Source organism: Cynocephalus volans, chromosome 15 (genome assembly GCF_027409185.1).
Source record: "Cynocephalus volans isolate mCynVol1 chromosome 15, mCynVol1.pri, whole genome shotgun sequence".
Taxonomy (NCBI): Eukaryota; Metazoa; Chordata; class Mammalia; order Dermoptera; family Cynocephalidae; genus Cynocephalus; species Cynocephalus volans.
Window position 1 is genome coordinate 4,599,946 of NC_084474.1, and position 15,669 is coordinate 4,615,614.

General features: G+C 45.5%; 1 protein-coding gene across 2 annotated transcripts in view; it reads left to right on the top strand.

Annotated features, from left to right (window-relative positions):
* IKBKB (inhibitor of nuclear factor kappa B kinase subunit beta) overlaps positions 1 to 11,658 on the top strand; it is a 48,438-nt gene extending 36,780 nt beyond the window's left edge. For both annotated transcript variants that reach the window (XM_063079186.1, XM_063079187.1), the window contains 10 exons: positions 305 to 428; positions 1,001 to 1,152; positions 1,323 to 1,384; positions 2,489 to 2,598; positions 3,492 to 3,541; positions 3,647 to 3,746; positions 3,896 to 4,043; positions 7,796 to 7,923; positions 9,662 to 9,752; positions 10,779 to 11,658. In XM_063079186.1, the coding sequence (XP_062935256.1) occupies positions 305 to 428; positions 1,001 to 1,152; positions 1,323 to 1,384; positions 2,489 to 2,598; positions 3,492 to 3,541; positions 3,647 to 3,746; positions 3,896 to 4,043; positions 7,796 to 7,923; positions 9,662 to 9,752; positions 10,779 to 10,844 (1,031 nt within the window). In that variant the 3' untranslated portion in view covers positions 10,845 to 11,658. The remainder of the gene's footprint in view (positions 1 to 304; positions 429 to 1,000; positions 1,153 to 1,322; positions 1,385 to 2,488; positions 2,599 to 3,491; positions 3,542 to 3,646; positions 3,747 to 3,895; positions 4,044 to 7,795; positions 7,924 to 9,661; positions 9,753 to 10,778) is intronic.
* Positions 11,659 to 15,669: the final 4,011 nt, after the last annotated feature.

Below are 15,669 nucleotides of genomic sequence, written 5' to 3' on the forward strand. Positions count from 1 at the left end.
CAATGTCTGGTGGCTATTTAAAATACATGGGACCACGTACATGTGAATACGTCTCCAAATGGTCCATAAAGTATATCTTCAAATCAAGTCAACAAGTATTTATTGACCATCTAGTACATGCTTATGCTGTAATGGGGTACAAAAATGTGTGAGATAGTAACCCCAAATAATACCCCAAAAGTTATATAATAGTATAGTAGTTGTGTAATTTTTTAAAACGTGAAAGTAGCAGCAATGTCTCCAGGCAGGATGTCGTTAATTGTGGAAGCATTATTCTCTGACGACTGCTTGTGTCTGTTTCTAGTTCAGGAGCCCAAGAGGAACCTCCCTTTCTTCCAGCTGCGGAAGGTGTGGGGCCAGATCTGGCACCGCATCCAGACTCTGAAGGAGGATTGTAACCGGCTGCAGCAGGGGCAGCGGGCTGCCATGTATGGTGCCCAGCATTTTTGGACTTAATTTATTTAAAATTGCTTGGTGGCTTTGGCTCCAGGGAGATGACTGAGGCAGGGACCCAGAAGCATCTGTTCTGAGAGACAGGAGGGAAACGCTGGTTTGGAAGGATGGGGGGTGGGCAGGTGGCTGGACTGAGGGAGATCCTTTCAGACCTGACACAGTCAGTGTGGTTAGAGCAGGAGACTGAGGGTTGGGTTGGCTGAGCTGCGGACGGGATTTGGAACCTGGAGAAGCTCATTGCAGTTGGGTTAGCAGAACTCCCCGGATTGGTACGTGGTCTACTTACTGACTCTTTCCCAATTTATGACTAGTTTAATCATTGGCCCTCTGTGTAGTACCTTGCCTGATTCCATTTTTGGTGTAGAACCTCACACATTGCTGAGGGCTAGGAAATTGTCCTTGTGGTTATTAGTGGCTGCTATAATAATAATAATAATAATAATAGCAGGGACCTCCCTTGGTGCTTGAGAGGCTTTTGTTATTGTACAGGAAATGGTATTTGGATCCCAAAGATGCTCCAAAGTTCTGGTTCCCGTGGTCCCTGCAGGATGAATCTCCTCCGGAATAACAGCTGCCTCTCCAAGATGAAGAATTCCATGGCTTCCATGTCCCAGCAACTGAAGGCCAAGTTGGATTTCTTTAAGGCCAGCATCCAGATCGACCTGGAGAAGTATAGTGAGCAGACCGAGTTTGGGATCAGTGAGTATACTCTCTGCAGTGATTTTAAAGAAGCCATTCTTTTCTTTTCTTTTCTTTCCCGTTTCTAAGATTTCTTTTGTCTTCTTGTAATTGATTTGCTCATTATCTGTTGTGGTTTTGTGGTGTTTATGTTTTGTGTTTAGTTCTTCTGTTCCTGATTTTCTTTCCAGCGTCAGATAAGCTGCTGCTGGCCTGGAGAGAAACGGAGCATGCTGTGGAGCTCTGCGGGCGGGTAGGTTCTGTGCTGACTGAGGGGAGGGTGTGTGCTGCTGTTTTCCATTAACGCTGGGTGGATCTTTCATGTCACAAATTGAGGTTTTCTCGCCATGCTCTTTGACCTTAACTAGGCTTGCTGGAAGGAGGCTGAGGGAGTTGCCAGTAAAGGGCCAGGTTTAAGAGCTGCAGAAATGGACAGAGGTGTTCCAGATTCAGATAAGGAGCTAAATACTAAATGCCCTTGGGGAACGGCACTGGGTCAGTGGTCAACACTCCATCTTGTCGGAGGTTTTGCCAAATTTTGTGGGGACACTAAATCCATAGGAAATGAAAGGCTTGGGCAGGATGCCTTAGGAGAATGTAAATCAGATACCACTGAAAAGTATTAATTTTGAAGACAAGGGAAGTAAGTGTGACTTAATAAACCTTGCACAAATTGAAGACCCTGGGCTCCAAGGCTTTTTTCTGGACATTTCTACCATTTTCCCCTGTGCACTTGGGCAAGGACCTTTACCTCTGTGTCTGTTTTTATGCAATACTGATGGGATGTATATGCGTATACCTGAAGGTGGACGTTATATGGACAGTGCCTTATTTAGCCACAGAGAGAGTGAGTGCTCCTCCCCATCTTGGCACTCGTATACATGGCCTGTGAAATGAAGGGGTCCAGGCCTCCCCACATGGCATGGCATTGGGATGGGCAAAGTAAGAGGAGAGTAATTTGCATGAGCATTTCTGTATGCCAGGCATCATGCCAGATACTTTACACACTTTATTTTATCTAATCCCTCCCAAGGCCCTAGTGGAAGCCTATTTTTTAGAAGAGGAAATTGCAGCTCAGGGGTTAAGTAACTTGCCCAGGGGCCACACAGCTAGAAAGTGGTACACCCAAGATCCCAGCCCCGGTCCTTATGACTCTGAAAGCCATATCCCTTTAGCCAGTCAGTGGGTTTGGAGGGTACCCCCTGCATCCCCACAGCACGCCTTGCATCTCAGAGTGCTCTTGGCAGTGGGCACTAGCACGGCCTTACTTCTCAGAGCACCCTTGGTGGTGGGCACTAGCATGGCCTTGCATCTCAGAGCACCCTTGGCAGTGGGCACTAGCATGGCTGTTCCACAGGAGGACGAGGTGAGACGCCTGGTGGAGCGGATGATGGCCCTACAGACGGACATCGTGGACTTGCAGAGGAGCCCCATGGGCCGCAGGCAGGGCGGGACGCTGGATGACCTGTGAGTGGCAAGGAAAATGGTGTGACCTCACAAAACAGTGGGGACCCATTCCCATAATGCGCTGGAGATGTAGTTCACACTCTGAAGGCTGTGCAGTGCAGGCCGCCTTCACTGCTGTGTTAGATAGCACTGCCTGTCCAGCCCACCCTGGGCTAGGTGTGGCCTGAGGAGCAAAAAGCAGAGCAGAGAAGGAGGAGCTTGCAGGTCTTAGGAGTCTGAAAACTATTGGTTTGAATCTCATTGGGTATTTGGCATTGGCTATAGGAGGAGATGAGGCACCCAGGTGGACCTGAAGGAAGTGGCCCCTGGGTGCAGGCAGGAGGGCATGGGTAAGCCTGTCCAGTCTTGTGAGGCCGTGTCACTTCCAGCTGAGCAGCGCTCCCTACTGCCCCTGCTAGGATTCCTGGGATGAGAAATCTGAACATCAGAAATTTGGTTATTTGTTCTATATTTTCTCTGACTACTTAACCCTTTATTTTCCCCTAGGTTTCAAATGAAAGTCTTCTTTTGCAAATGCCAGCCAATATCCCCTGTGTTAAGGGGAAAAGGGGAGAGGAGTTTGTGTCCTCCCTTGGGCTTGAGTTTCCAAGGGGTTACCGTGTGCTCTGGGCTCAGGTCCAATGGTGGCAGCTGGAATTATTTTTGTAGAAGCCAAGAGGGGGAGGAACTTGGAAGGACATAGTGAAGACTCCTTTCCTTAGGATTTTCTCTCATGAAAACTTGGAGGTCTTTGAGTTTTGATAATGAGGGCAATCATTCCCCTACTATACACATCACCTATGATATTACCAGAAGTAATAGTCTTCTGCCAGTCTTGTTTCTAGAAGTCAGTAAGTGCTTCAGACGTGTTTATTTGACCTTGAGTCTAGACTGAGCTTCCTTGTATGTTTCAGGGAGGAGCAAGCGAGGGAACTGTACAGGAGACTGAGGGAAAAGCCAAGAGGTGAGTGGGCTGCAGGTCTGCCCTGGCTCCTTCTGTCTCATTGTGAAGCACTGACGTTCCCCGCCAGCCACTGGGGGAACTCTGCCACTCTTCCCCTCTTTCCAGATCAGCGAACCGATGGCGACAGTCAGGAGATGGTGCGGCTGCTCCTGCAGGCAATCCAAGGCTTCGAGAAGAAAGTGCGAGTGATTTACACACAGCTCAGGTACAAGCAGACCCTCACTCTGCCCTGGGGGCCTTCGCACCTGAAGAAGTTCACCTGCAGCTGCTGATCGCATTCCTGATCGCCACGGGTGGTATTTTGCTTTCTCCAGTGCAAATGCCATTGGAGTTTGTCATTTTTATTCTTTACAGTAAAACTGTGGTTTGCAAGCAGAAGGCTTTGGAGTTGTTGCCTAAGGTAGAAGAGGTGGTGAGTTTAATGAACGAGGATGAGAAGACTGTAGTTCGGCTTCAGGAGAAGAGGCAGAAGGAGCTCTGGAATCTCCTGAAGATCGCGTGTGTGAGTGAACCCCGGGGGCCAGCCTTGCAGGCCCTGCTGCTCCATTCTGCGGTCCCCAGTCCCCGTCCTGCAGGGGGACGCAAAGCCGCCCACAGACCACAGGCTGCGGCTGCTCAATGCTCACTTCTCTGCGATTTAGAGAAAAGTGAGAGGCAGGGGAGTCAGGGAGGTCAGAGGAAGGGCTCATACCAGTTGTCTTTATTTGCCCGAGTATCAGTTCCCACACTGAGTGGCTTAAAACAACAGAAATTTATTCTCAGAGTCCCAGAGGCCAGAAGTTCAAAATCCAGGTGTGGGCACGACTGTGCTCCTGCTGAAGGCTCCAGGGGAGGGTCCTTCCTGCCTCTTCTAGCTCCTGGTGGCTGCAGCGTTCCTTGGCTTGTGGCTGGATCACTCCAGTCTCTGCCTGTTTTCACGTGGCCTTGGTGTCTCATAAGAACACTTGTCATTGGATTTGGGTCTTGCCCAGAAAGTCTAGGATGATCTCATCTCAGGATCCTTAACTTAATTACATCTGTAATTTTTCCAGATAAGGTCACATCCACAAGTCCCGGGGGTTAGGACATGGACATATCTTTTTTAGGCCCACCAGTTCATCCCATGTGGTTCATGGCAGCACAACCCGGTTGGTCCTCACCTGTGTCTGTGCTGCTCTCAGTATTGTAATCCATACATTCTGTGCACACCATCATAACATAGTTGATTCCATTGAATGCCGTTCAGGGAGCAAATGTAAAACACAAAAGAGAACCAAAGACAGAGAAAGGGAAAGAGCCAGGCAAAAGCCATGCCATGGAAGCCAGAGCTGCTGGGAGAGTGCGCCCAGCGTGGACGGCTGGAGAGGGCTGGAGAGAGGGAGAGAGCAGCGTAATGGTCAGGGGCCTTCAAGAGCAAAAGGAAGGAGAATGGGGACATCGTTGCTTAGGGCAGAAGCAGGATATGAGGATGGCATGTGTTTAATCTGTCTCCCGCCCCTTTTCTCTTTCTTTTTATTCCAGTAAAATATATTTAACATAAGGTTTGCCATTTTAACCATTTTAAAACATACAGTTGTGTGGAATTAATTACATTCACAATGCTGTGTGACCACCACTTCTGTTTCCAAAACTTTTTCGTCATCCTGAACATACACACTCTCCCTGTTACACACCAGCTTCCCATTGTCCCTCCCCCAGTTTCTGGTAACCTCTAATCTGCTGTCTCTGATTTTTTTTTTCTTCATTTTAATTTATCTTTTCTTAATTGACCCGTGATTATTATGTATATTCATGGTGTAAAATGTGATATTTGGGTACATTTGTACAACTTGCAATGGTCATATCAGGGTAATTAGCATATCCATCATCTCAAACATTTGTCACCTCTTTGTGTTGGGAACATTCAGCATCCTCTGGAGCAGCTACTTGAAGTCATACAGTAATTTGCTGTTGGCTGTAGTCTCCCTGTATTTCTATAGAACGCAGATCTTATTCTACCTATCTCTGCACAGTTTTGTATCCCCTTTCCTCCCTCCCCACTCCTCTTACCAGTCTCTAGTAACCACCATTCTACTTCCTACTTTTATGAGATCAAGTTTTTTAGCTTCCACATAAAAGTGAGGACATGCAGTATTTCTATTTCTGTGCCTGGCTTATTTCATGTAACATAATTTTCTCCAAACTCAGCAATGTTGCTGCAAATGGCAGTATTTCATTCTTTTTTATGGCACAGTAGTATTCCATGGTGTAGATGTACCACATTTTGCTTATCTAGTCATCCATTGATGGACATTTAGATTGGTTCCAACTCTTGGCTATTGTAAATAGAGTTGCAACGAACTTGGGAGTGCAGGTATCCCTTTGACATGATGCTTTCCATTCCTTTGGGTGTATACCCAGCAGTGGGATTGCAGGATCGTGTGGCAGTTTCATCTGCAGTTGTTTGAGGAACACCCATACTGTTTTACAAAGATGGAATTTTATAAAGATCCTGGAGACTGGAGTGTATTTGTAGGCCAAGCAGGAGACAGTGTACTGAGAGTCACAGCATCGGAGAGAGGACAGTTGATGTGCATGGTCCTAAGAACAGAGGAAAGTTAGATCATGAGCACGAGTTGGATTTGCCTTGGGAGGGGTGGTGGCATGTCCTATTGTAAGAAAGGAGGAAAGAGAAAAGGAGCAGTGACGAGCTAGAGAAGATCTGAAAAGGAGAGGGTAGAGATGTGCACATCGGTGGCCTGATCTGCCGTCTACGTTCATTCGACATTTATTGAGTGCTGGGGGCAGTGGGGCAGTGCCAAGGAGTTCCTAGTCTGTTGAGGGCACAGACAAGGACGTGAGTGAGAACAATTTGAGGGTGAACTCTGTAAAGTGTGATGGTCAGCATGGGTTGTGGTACGCTTGCAGGGCAGCGTGCAACAGGAGGCATGTGTGGGTGCTGGTGCCTCACCTGAAGGAAAAGTAGGAACCGGTGGGGACAGTGGAGATGAGGCAATTACAGGACGAAGACGTGCCTATCACAGGCCTGGAGGCCCGGGAGATGTGGTGTTCGGGTGGTGGAAGCGGGTTGGTGCAGTGTTGGAGAAGGGTGTTAGAGAACAGGAAACTGGAGAGGCAGGCTGAGGCCAGCTTACACAGGCTATGCTTCATTTTCAAAGCATACAGGAAACACTACAGGATTTGTTTCTCCTTTCATGTTGAAGGAGCTTAAGTATGGGAATGAGGTGATCACATTCGCGCCATAGGGAAATTGCGCTGATGGCAGCTGGAGAGCGGATTTGAGCCTTTCACCAATCTCAGTCCTGGGAGTATGGGCTGCTCAGCAGGGCCTGGAGTTGAGCAGCCCCCGTGGTGCGCATACAGGGTAGTGGAAGGTTGGGAGCAGCCACCTGACTGCACAGGCATCAGGCAGCACAGGAGTGGCCTCATACCACACTCGTGGGCCCAGTGCAGAGGTGAAGGAGGTGATGGCTGGGCCTCTGTGATGATGACTGGCAGGGGAGGCACAGCAGGAGGACAAGGAATGGGCAGAGCTGGTGCTTGCCGGGCTGGTGGGAGAGTGAACCTTGAAGTTTAGCTAGAGGGGAGGTGTGTAGCCAGGGAGGGCCCCACAGCTTGAGGGACAAGGGAGGGGATGGAGAACTTCAGGCTTCAGTGAGAGCATGGAGTGGGGACAGTGGGAAGCAGGTGAGGCAGACACGTGAAAGGTGGCCAGAGACGTGCAGGAGAGGTGGCTGGAGGTACTGGGAACATTGGCTGTCACTCTTGTCCGTGGGCTGCGAGTAGTTAGAGCAGGAGCTGCTGGTTGAACACCTGGGCTCCAGGTGGAATGGCCACAGCACCCCTGGAACTCAGAACGTCTTGGTTTTCTCCTCCGCTGTACCCCAGATGATGTGATTCGCAGAAACTCTCATAGCTGGTTGATGTGTCTCAGTCTTCTACTTGGAAAAGAGTAAAAACACCTTTTCTTTCCTTGTAAGAGTTTGGTAGGGAATCAAACTAAAGAAAAAAAGCCTATCGATACAGGCACTCGAGTCTCCCTATGTTTAGAATCCCTTCTCAAAAAGTACACCTGTTGATACAGAAACACTTCCTAAGCTGAAATGCAAGGTGCTTATAAAAGCTGTTGTGGGGAGAGATGCTGACTGGTAGTTTGTAGGAACAGCCACAGTGTCTGTGGCCAGCTGTCTCATGAGAAAATGTGATGTGAATGCACAATTGGATTCATCACTTGGCTCTAAAATTTTGTTGACTTTCTCTGGTTTTGTCCTTTAGAGCAAGGTTCGTGGTCCTGTCAGTGGAAGCCCAGATAGCATGAATGCTTCTCGACTCAGTCATCCCGGGCAGCTGACGTCTCAGCCTCCCACTGCCCCCAGCAGCTTACCAGAGTCAGCCAAGAAGAGGTGGGTTCCAGTTACCAGTGCCAAGCGTCACGTCCACGGCGCATCAGGAAGTCGCGGGGGTGGAAATGCGTGTGTGTGTTGCTCTGCTCCACTTTCTGATGATTTTGTGCAGCTTTGCTTTGTGTCTGTTACATACACTCAGCTCCATGGGCACAAAAGTCAATTGCATTTTGCTCTGATGATCCCTTGTAACTTGCTTAACTAAGATAGCTTCCCTGTCCGAAGGTTGGACTACTAACTGCTTACCGAGGACATTGCAGGTGCTAGTCAGTTGCATTCTGTTACAGTCAAAGTCTCATGCAGACCCGCAGCGCCAGCAGCATCTGGGTGCTGGTGAGAAGGGCACATTCTCAGGCCCTGCTGGAGACCCTCTGCGTCAGAATCTCAGAGGTGGCATTGGCAGTCTGTTTAGCAAGCCCCCGGCTGGTTCTGATGCACAGGGAAGAGTGGGAACCACCACTGTGGCCAGCCCATCCTCCCATCTCCTGCACAGCCCTGGCTGTCTCCCCACATACTGCCTGCTCACTTCCTGTGGCTCGTTTTGTTTCCAGTTCAGTTCCATAGGCATTTGTTCACCTTCTATGTGCTGGGCCCTAGGTACTGGAGATGGTTAAAATCGGTTCCTGTAGGCAAATCTCAGGGCATAGGGAATAGATTAATGATTACTTGGGGCAGGTGGGGAGAGACTGATGAAAATGTCCTACAACTAGATAAGTTGATAGTTGCACAGCTATGTGAATATGCTAAAAGTATTGAATTGTGCAGTTTAAATAGGTTAACTTTATGGTATTTAAATTATATCTCAATAAAGCTGTTCTTAAAAATCCTGTTCTTGTCCATAGGGAGTGTGGAGCCTGTCTTGGTATTTAATTACCTGCCCCCCTCTCATGAGCTCCTGAGGATAGTAACCAGGAGCGTTGCCCTTTGGAGCTGGTGCCAAGCCTTTACTCTAGCTGGGAGCCCTGTTGATGAGTCTTAGCGAGAGTTGTGCTCTGTGTTTCTTTCGTCAGAGTGTCAGGCTCTGCAGAGTGGGATGAGTTCCAGGGCACCATCCTCTGTGTTTGTCATATTGCCCCAGTGATATCCTCAAAGCTGTGGAAAAGTTGTCCTGGGGGCACCAGGTGTCTCCTGTCTCTCCATGTCATAGAGCTGAGGTTAGAAAAGGACAGATGGTTTATTATGCTCTCTCCTTTCTCACTATGGCCCATTCCTGATAGGAAACATGCATTTCTTATTACAGAAAAGAGAGAGATCAAATTACACTAAATCAGTTCCCAGAACTTGCTTTCCAGCAAGAAAGAACTTGCTTTCTGAAGGAACCATGGAAACCTGGTGAATTGCTTGATCTTTTGTTTTTTGTTTTTTGTTTTTTTCCATTTCGAAAATTGGAAAACAAATGATTTGGGGGATATCTTTAGATTTTGGCAGTTGGAGAGAATTAAATTCAACTATCTTGTAAGTCAGAGGTCTTTTACTTCTGACGTTTTTATTAAGCACAGATCTATGCTCTTCACATTCTGAACAGTACTACTCATGACTGGATTTGGGCTTCCGAGAAGTGCGTAACTGGCTGGATGAGATCACTAGTCCATGAAGTTTTAAGACACTCAGAATCAAAATAAACTGTTACTTCATTTAAAAATGTTGTCAAAAGCTCTTTAGTATATTTTAAAGCAGTAGTGTTAGCTCTGATGAAATAACAGTGGCCGCTTTCTAATCATTTGATCATTTCCCTCAGTGAAGAGCTGGTGGCTGAAGCACACACTCTCTGTGCCCAGCTAGAAAGTGTCATGCAGGGCGCCGTGGAGGAGCAGCGCCAGAGCCTCACGGTAACAGCCCGCGCGAACCCCGCTCTGCCCTTGCCCTTCCTTTCCACAGCACAAAAGAAATGGGGACGGGAAGGCAGTCCCGTGCTGCCCTCAACCACAGCACACAGTTAGGCTTCTGGTGTATGTCTTTAGTTATTCGTAATAATAAGGATGGCTCACAATTACTGAATGCTAACAAGCACATTACGTGCATCATCCCATTAAATCCTTACAACACTTAATCCTGGTAAGGAAGGTAACCATATTCCCAGAAGGCCTTTCCCCACTGGTTCCTTTGGTGCCACTGCTGAGCTGCTGTATGTGTCAGAACTGTGCTGGACTCAGTGGCCAAACAGGAGCCTGTCCTGGCCCTCTACGCCAGGGACTCAGAGCTTAACACAGGTAAAACTGGTTATGGGGAAAAACTAGCCAAGACATGGGGTACATTAAGACAAAGCTTCAATTACTGAGAGGATCCTAAATCATTCCCTTGTATCTTTAAGTGTCCTTTTCTTGCTAATACAATCACCTGCTGGCTTCCCCCCAACTTTCAAATTTTCAGATTCCAAGGGGATGCCACTGCTAGCTGCAGTCACCTCTGGTTTATTCTCCTGTCTTCCTCCAGTCCTCCTGCACTATACCTTCTGATCATTTCCCTGCTTACTTGCACTTCTGCCAGAGGAAAAGGAAGTCCCATCAGCCCATTTGATCTGGCGAGGCTGGAAATCCACAGCTGAGATTAGCTCTGGGTGCCACCTGCCTACAGTGAACATATAAACAAGTGCTATGAGCTACAAGTAGTACTGACATTACTTTTCTGGTTTCCAGAAGCACAGGATCTCAGGGGCTTTCAGCCAGTCCAAAGAAGAGATCCTGTATGGTTTTGAATATGTAGCTTAGATCAAGAGGGCCCTGTAGTAATAGGGTTGTTATTAATAAAAGGGTTTATATTTACTTATAAATTGTGCTGGTTGCCTCCTGAAGAGGAAAAAACACCTGAGTTGTATTGATGGTTGTTGTATTTTTAATATGCCTGTTGACTTTCAGACTCTGGACTGGAGCTGGTTACAGACGGAGGAAGAAGAGCAGAGTAGCCTGGAGCAGGTCTCATGACTGGGGGGCCCTGACCATCTGACATGGGGCCGCCTGGCCTATGGCTCTCCCACAGTGGCTCCTATAATAATGAAGTCCCAGCAGTCTCCGGCCTCAGACGGAGATCTCACTTACCCGGCAGCTGTGATGGTCACCCTGCCCTGAAGGTGTGGCCCTCAGTGGGCAGTGCCAGTGCCTTGTCTGCACACTGGAAGCCCTCCATGGTGCCAGTCATGTACATTTAGGGAAACAAAGCCACAGCAGCTATTTCCTCTGCTGTGAAAAAAGCACGCAAAGTACAGTTTGTTGCAGACCACTGGCCTCAAATCTTTCCAGACAAAGTCTGAATGGTACTTGGTGCCAGCCTGTCCTCTTCTGCCTTATCCTGATCCCCAGAGGCCCTGATCCTCCTGTCCTCCCACCCTACAGCTAGTGTTTCATTTGGATTCAGCTTCTCTTAAACAGACTTTTAAATCATGGAGTTGGTCTGGCCCCATCCTGTCTTCCTCTTTCAATTTCACTGCTGCTAAAATTTTATTTTTACCTACTACTTTGGTGGTTGTCCTGCTTTTGGCAAAATTGTAGTGAATGTTGAGCTCTCCTCGCCTGTGGTTCTTTAAGCCACAGAATGACTCACCATAGCAGGATGGAAGAGCAACTGTGTTCTTTTGAGTCCCAAAGATGACCGGAGTGAGTTGTTGTAGAGAAGGAAGGAAGAAAAGGGTATCTGTCGACTACTGGCCTGCCGGCCACTGTGCCCATATGCCCCCATCCTTGCTCAGACACATCTGTGTATGTGGTGAGGGGATGGCGTGTTCCTGCCTCTCACATCATCTAGCAGTATTATTAAATTGATTTACCTTAAAAATAGTTTCTATATTTTGTAATGCAACTCAAACACTTATTTTAGGTTCCATAATTCATTTTTACAATACCTATGATTAGGACTTCTGAGCTAAAATAATGGTAAATTTTATAAAATTAAATAGTGCCTAGATTATAAACAGTTCAGTAGTACTGCTTCAGTGTGTCACAAAACCTCTTTTACATAAAAGCAAGAGAGCACGACGAGTTCAGATGATCACACACAGGTGGGAGTGGAAAGTCGGAGCAGAGGAATTTCACAAAGTGGCTTCCATGATCAAGTTTAGGAAATACTTCACATTGTAATTGCTTCTTGAAGATTCGTAGTGTACACTGCTAAAGTATGAAAAGTTCTATAGTAAATTAGCTACTCAAGTTTTTTTTTAAAAAGTTCTGTAGTAAATAAACTGGCTTAACTTTGTATAAACCTACTGTTCATCAGTGTAACTTGACCATAAGGTCCTTGGCTCCCCCCCTCCCCCTCCCCAGCCCACCATGTAACATTTATCAACATCCCAAAGAACTGAAGTTTGAGAAAGTATGGTTTCGGAAATGCTAGGAGGAGATGCAGCGGGAAATAGGACCAGAAAGGCTGGGAAGAGGTCAGTTGGGGATGCTGGGCTGAGGGCTGTGAACTTGTTTTATAGGCAATTGGGAGTCACGGAAGAATTTTGAGGAAGAAAATGACACAGCCAAAGCAGTGGCTTAAAAAGTTCTTAGCTTGAACATTTTAACGGAAAAAGTGAAAACCCTGGAGTTGCTTCCAAAATGGGGAAGGAGAGGTGAGGAAAGCAGGGGTAGACAGAGGGTGAATACTGTCTTTAAAAGACATATTTGGAGCAGGAATGCATGTATCTTGGTTCACTTGTCATCCGCCGACCTAAATTTACTTGAAATATGTGTTTTATCAACTCTGGAAAGCACTTTTTTCCACAGTGGGATGTGTTTTTTTAGTCAGTGGCATGTTACAATTACAGCAGGCCACATGGTAGTCGAGTCACTGTTGTCATTTGCACATATGAGCTTGGTCATAGTTGACATTCAGTTGAACTGTGTACATTTGGTACCCATGTTGAGCTTAACTGCCTTTGTAAAATCTTCAGAAATTTTACCTCTTTGATCAAGCTTGAAATAAATTTTTTTTTTTTTTTTACTTTTAAATATTTATTTTTATTTTTGGCCACTAAACAAATCTTAATACATTTTAAAAGACTAAGATCATAGAAAATAATAGAAAATATGTTCTCTGACCAGCATAACAGAAGGAAATTTAGAGAATTCACAAATATGTGGAAACAGTACTCTCCTAAATTAACAATGGGTAAAAAGAAAAATCACAGGTAAATTAGAGAATACTTTGGGATAAAAACCAAAGCGCAAATACCAAAATTTATAGGATGCAGGGCTCATGAAGTGCTTAGAGGAAAATTTATACTTGTAAGCACATTAGAAATAAAAAAAATCTCAAATCAGTAATGTAAACTTCTACCTTAAGAAAATAGAAAAAGCAAACTAAGCCAAAAGTAAATATAAGTAGGAAATACAAAGATTACAACAGAAATATATGAAATAAGGAATTAGAAAACAACAAAACCAAAAGTTGATTCTTTAAAAAGATCAACAAAATTTGCAAACTGACCAAGAAAAATAAAAAAGAAGACCGAAATTACCAAAATCAGAAATAAAGCAGGGGCATTTTTACGCTGTCATTACGGTTTTTTGTGGTGGTAAGATTTAGTTTCTTTCTCTTGCTCATTTGCATTTTTGTTCTAACAGTGGGCTTTGTTCTTTCTTGTGTATTTGTGGATGTGATTATCGTTTTTCAGATTCCATCCAGATGCAGAACATCCTTGAGGATTTCTTGTAGGGCTTCTTGTGTGGTAGTGAGCTACCACAGGTTTTGTTTGTCTGGAAAATACACTATTTCTCCCTCATTTCTGAAGGATAGCCTTGCTGGGTATAGTATTCTTGGCTGGCAGGGTTTTTTTTCTTGTAGTATTTTGAATATATCATCCCATTTTCTTCTGGCCTGTAGAGTTTCTGTTGAGAATTCTGCTGTTAGTCTGATAGGGGCTCTCTTATAGAGGACTAGATGCTTTTCTCTTGCTTCTTTTAAGATTCCCTCTTTGTCTTTCAGCTTTGCCAGATTGACTACAATGTGTCTTGAGAGATTCTTTTTGGGTTGAATCTGTTTGGGGATCTTTGAGCCTCCTGGATCTGAAGGTCCCCGTCTCTCCATTATTGTTTTGTTGAATAGGTTTTTCATGCCTTTTCCTTTCTCCTCCCCTTCTGGGACACCTGTGATTCGAATGTTTGTTTGCTTATGGTTGTTTGCTAGCTCTCTTTGATTTTCTTCTTTTTTTCAAATTCTTTTTCCTTTTTTTTTTTTGTCCACCTGGGTTATTTCAAAAAGACTGTCTTCAAAATCAAATTCTTTTTTCTGCTTGTTCTAGCCTGCTGCTTAAGTTATTGGTTGTGTTTTTATTTTGTTAGTGAATCTTTCAGTTCCATGAGTTCTGCTACATTCTGTTTTAAGGTATTAATCTCTGCAGATTTATTCCTTCATATCCTGGATTTTCTTTTTTTTTTTTTTTTTTCTCATTTCATTATGTTGTCTAAGTCTTCACATATCTCATTGAGTTTCCTTAAGATTGTTGCTTGGAATTCCTTTTCAGTCATTCCAAGGTTTCCTGTTCTATAGGGTCTGGTATTTAAGAATTACTGTATTCTTTTGGTAGTGTTGTATTTTCTTGGGTTTTCTTATTTCTAGTATCTCTACATTGATGTCTGATTATCTGATAGAGCAGTTGTTTTTTTCTGTTACTCTGGAATGGGCTTTGAGGAGAGAGACATCTTCTTTTTCTGGCCTCTGCAATTGATTGTCTGGTGGGCTGCCTGCTTGGTGGCTGTGACTACTGCACTGATGTCAAGATGCCTTTGCAGCAGCCATGGCCAACCATGCAAAAGTGGTATTTCCAGCATGCTCTCCTGCCACCTTCTGGGTTGAGGGAGCAGCTGCCCTGGTCTCCTGCCTAGGAGCCCAGCTCTCTTGCCTGCTTCTGGGTGGAGGCGGGCAACTGCCCTCAGCTCCTGCCTAGGACCCCAGGCATTGATCTCTTGCCTGCTTCTCAGTGGAGGAAGATGCAGCCCTTCGCTCCTGCCTAGGACCCTGGGCATTGCTCGCTTGCCTGCTTCTGGGTGGAGGGGAAAACAGAATTTTTCAGCTGCCCTCTGAAACAAAATTTATTATATACAGAGAAAGGCACAGAAACAGAGCAGTGGGCATAAATCTGATATTGGTAAAACAGGTATTTCTTGTGGAGATGTGATCATAAGTCTGTATTTTCTTGCAAAGCAACAGCCAAATTCTTATGGGTCTTAAGGAAGGAACACACCTACAAGCAAGTGAGGCTAACTTGTAATCTGTCACTAAACTGTAAAGAGGACTGTCTATAACACATGCCAAGAACTGCAGCTGAAGTCAAGAGATCGCCACATCCCTCACAGCAGCTGAAACACTCAAAGCAACAAGGGGCTGGTGTGACTAATCCATTTGTCATGTAGGATTGTCATTAAGAAATTTAGTGCCACAGTTTAATTGGCACCATTTTTTTCTTCATGATACATAAAATAATGGTGTTTCTTACAATCAGTGGGTTTTAGATTGATAATATATACTATTCTGTAGTCTTCAAACAATTCTAATGAGGTAAGTGCTATTACTATCCTAATTTTATCCATGAGGAAACTGAGGCATGGAGAGATTTAATAAGCTTAAGTAAAGTTTGACTTTCATGAGAGGGCCAAACAGTTTCTCAACAGTTTCTCCCCAGAGGCAGTGGAGTGGGCAGTCAGGTTATTCCCAACCGTCTTGCCTCAGTTATACTGGTTCCCATGGAAATGTTGTGCTCCTGCACAAGCTACTCTGCAGGAGCACTGAGATAAGAACTTTTTCGTTATGGAGAATTTGACAGCTGTATAA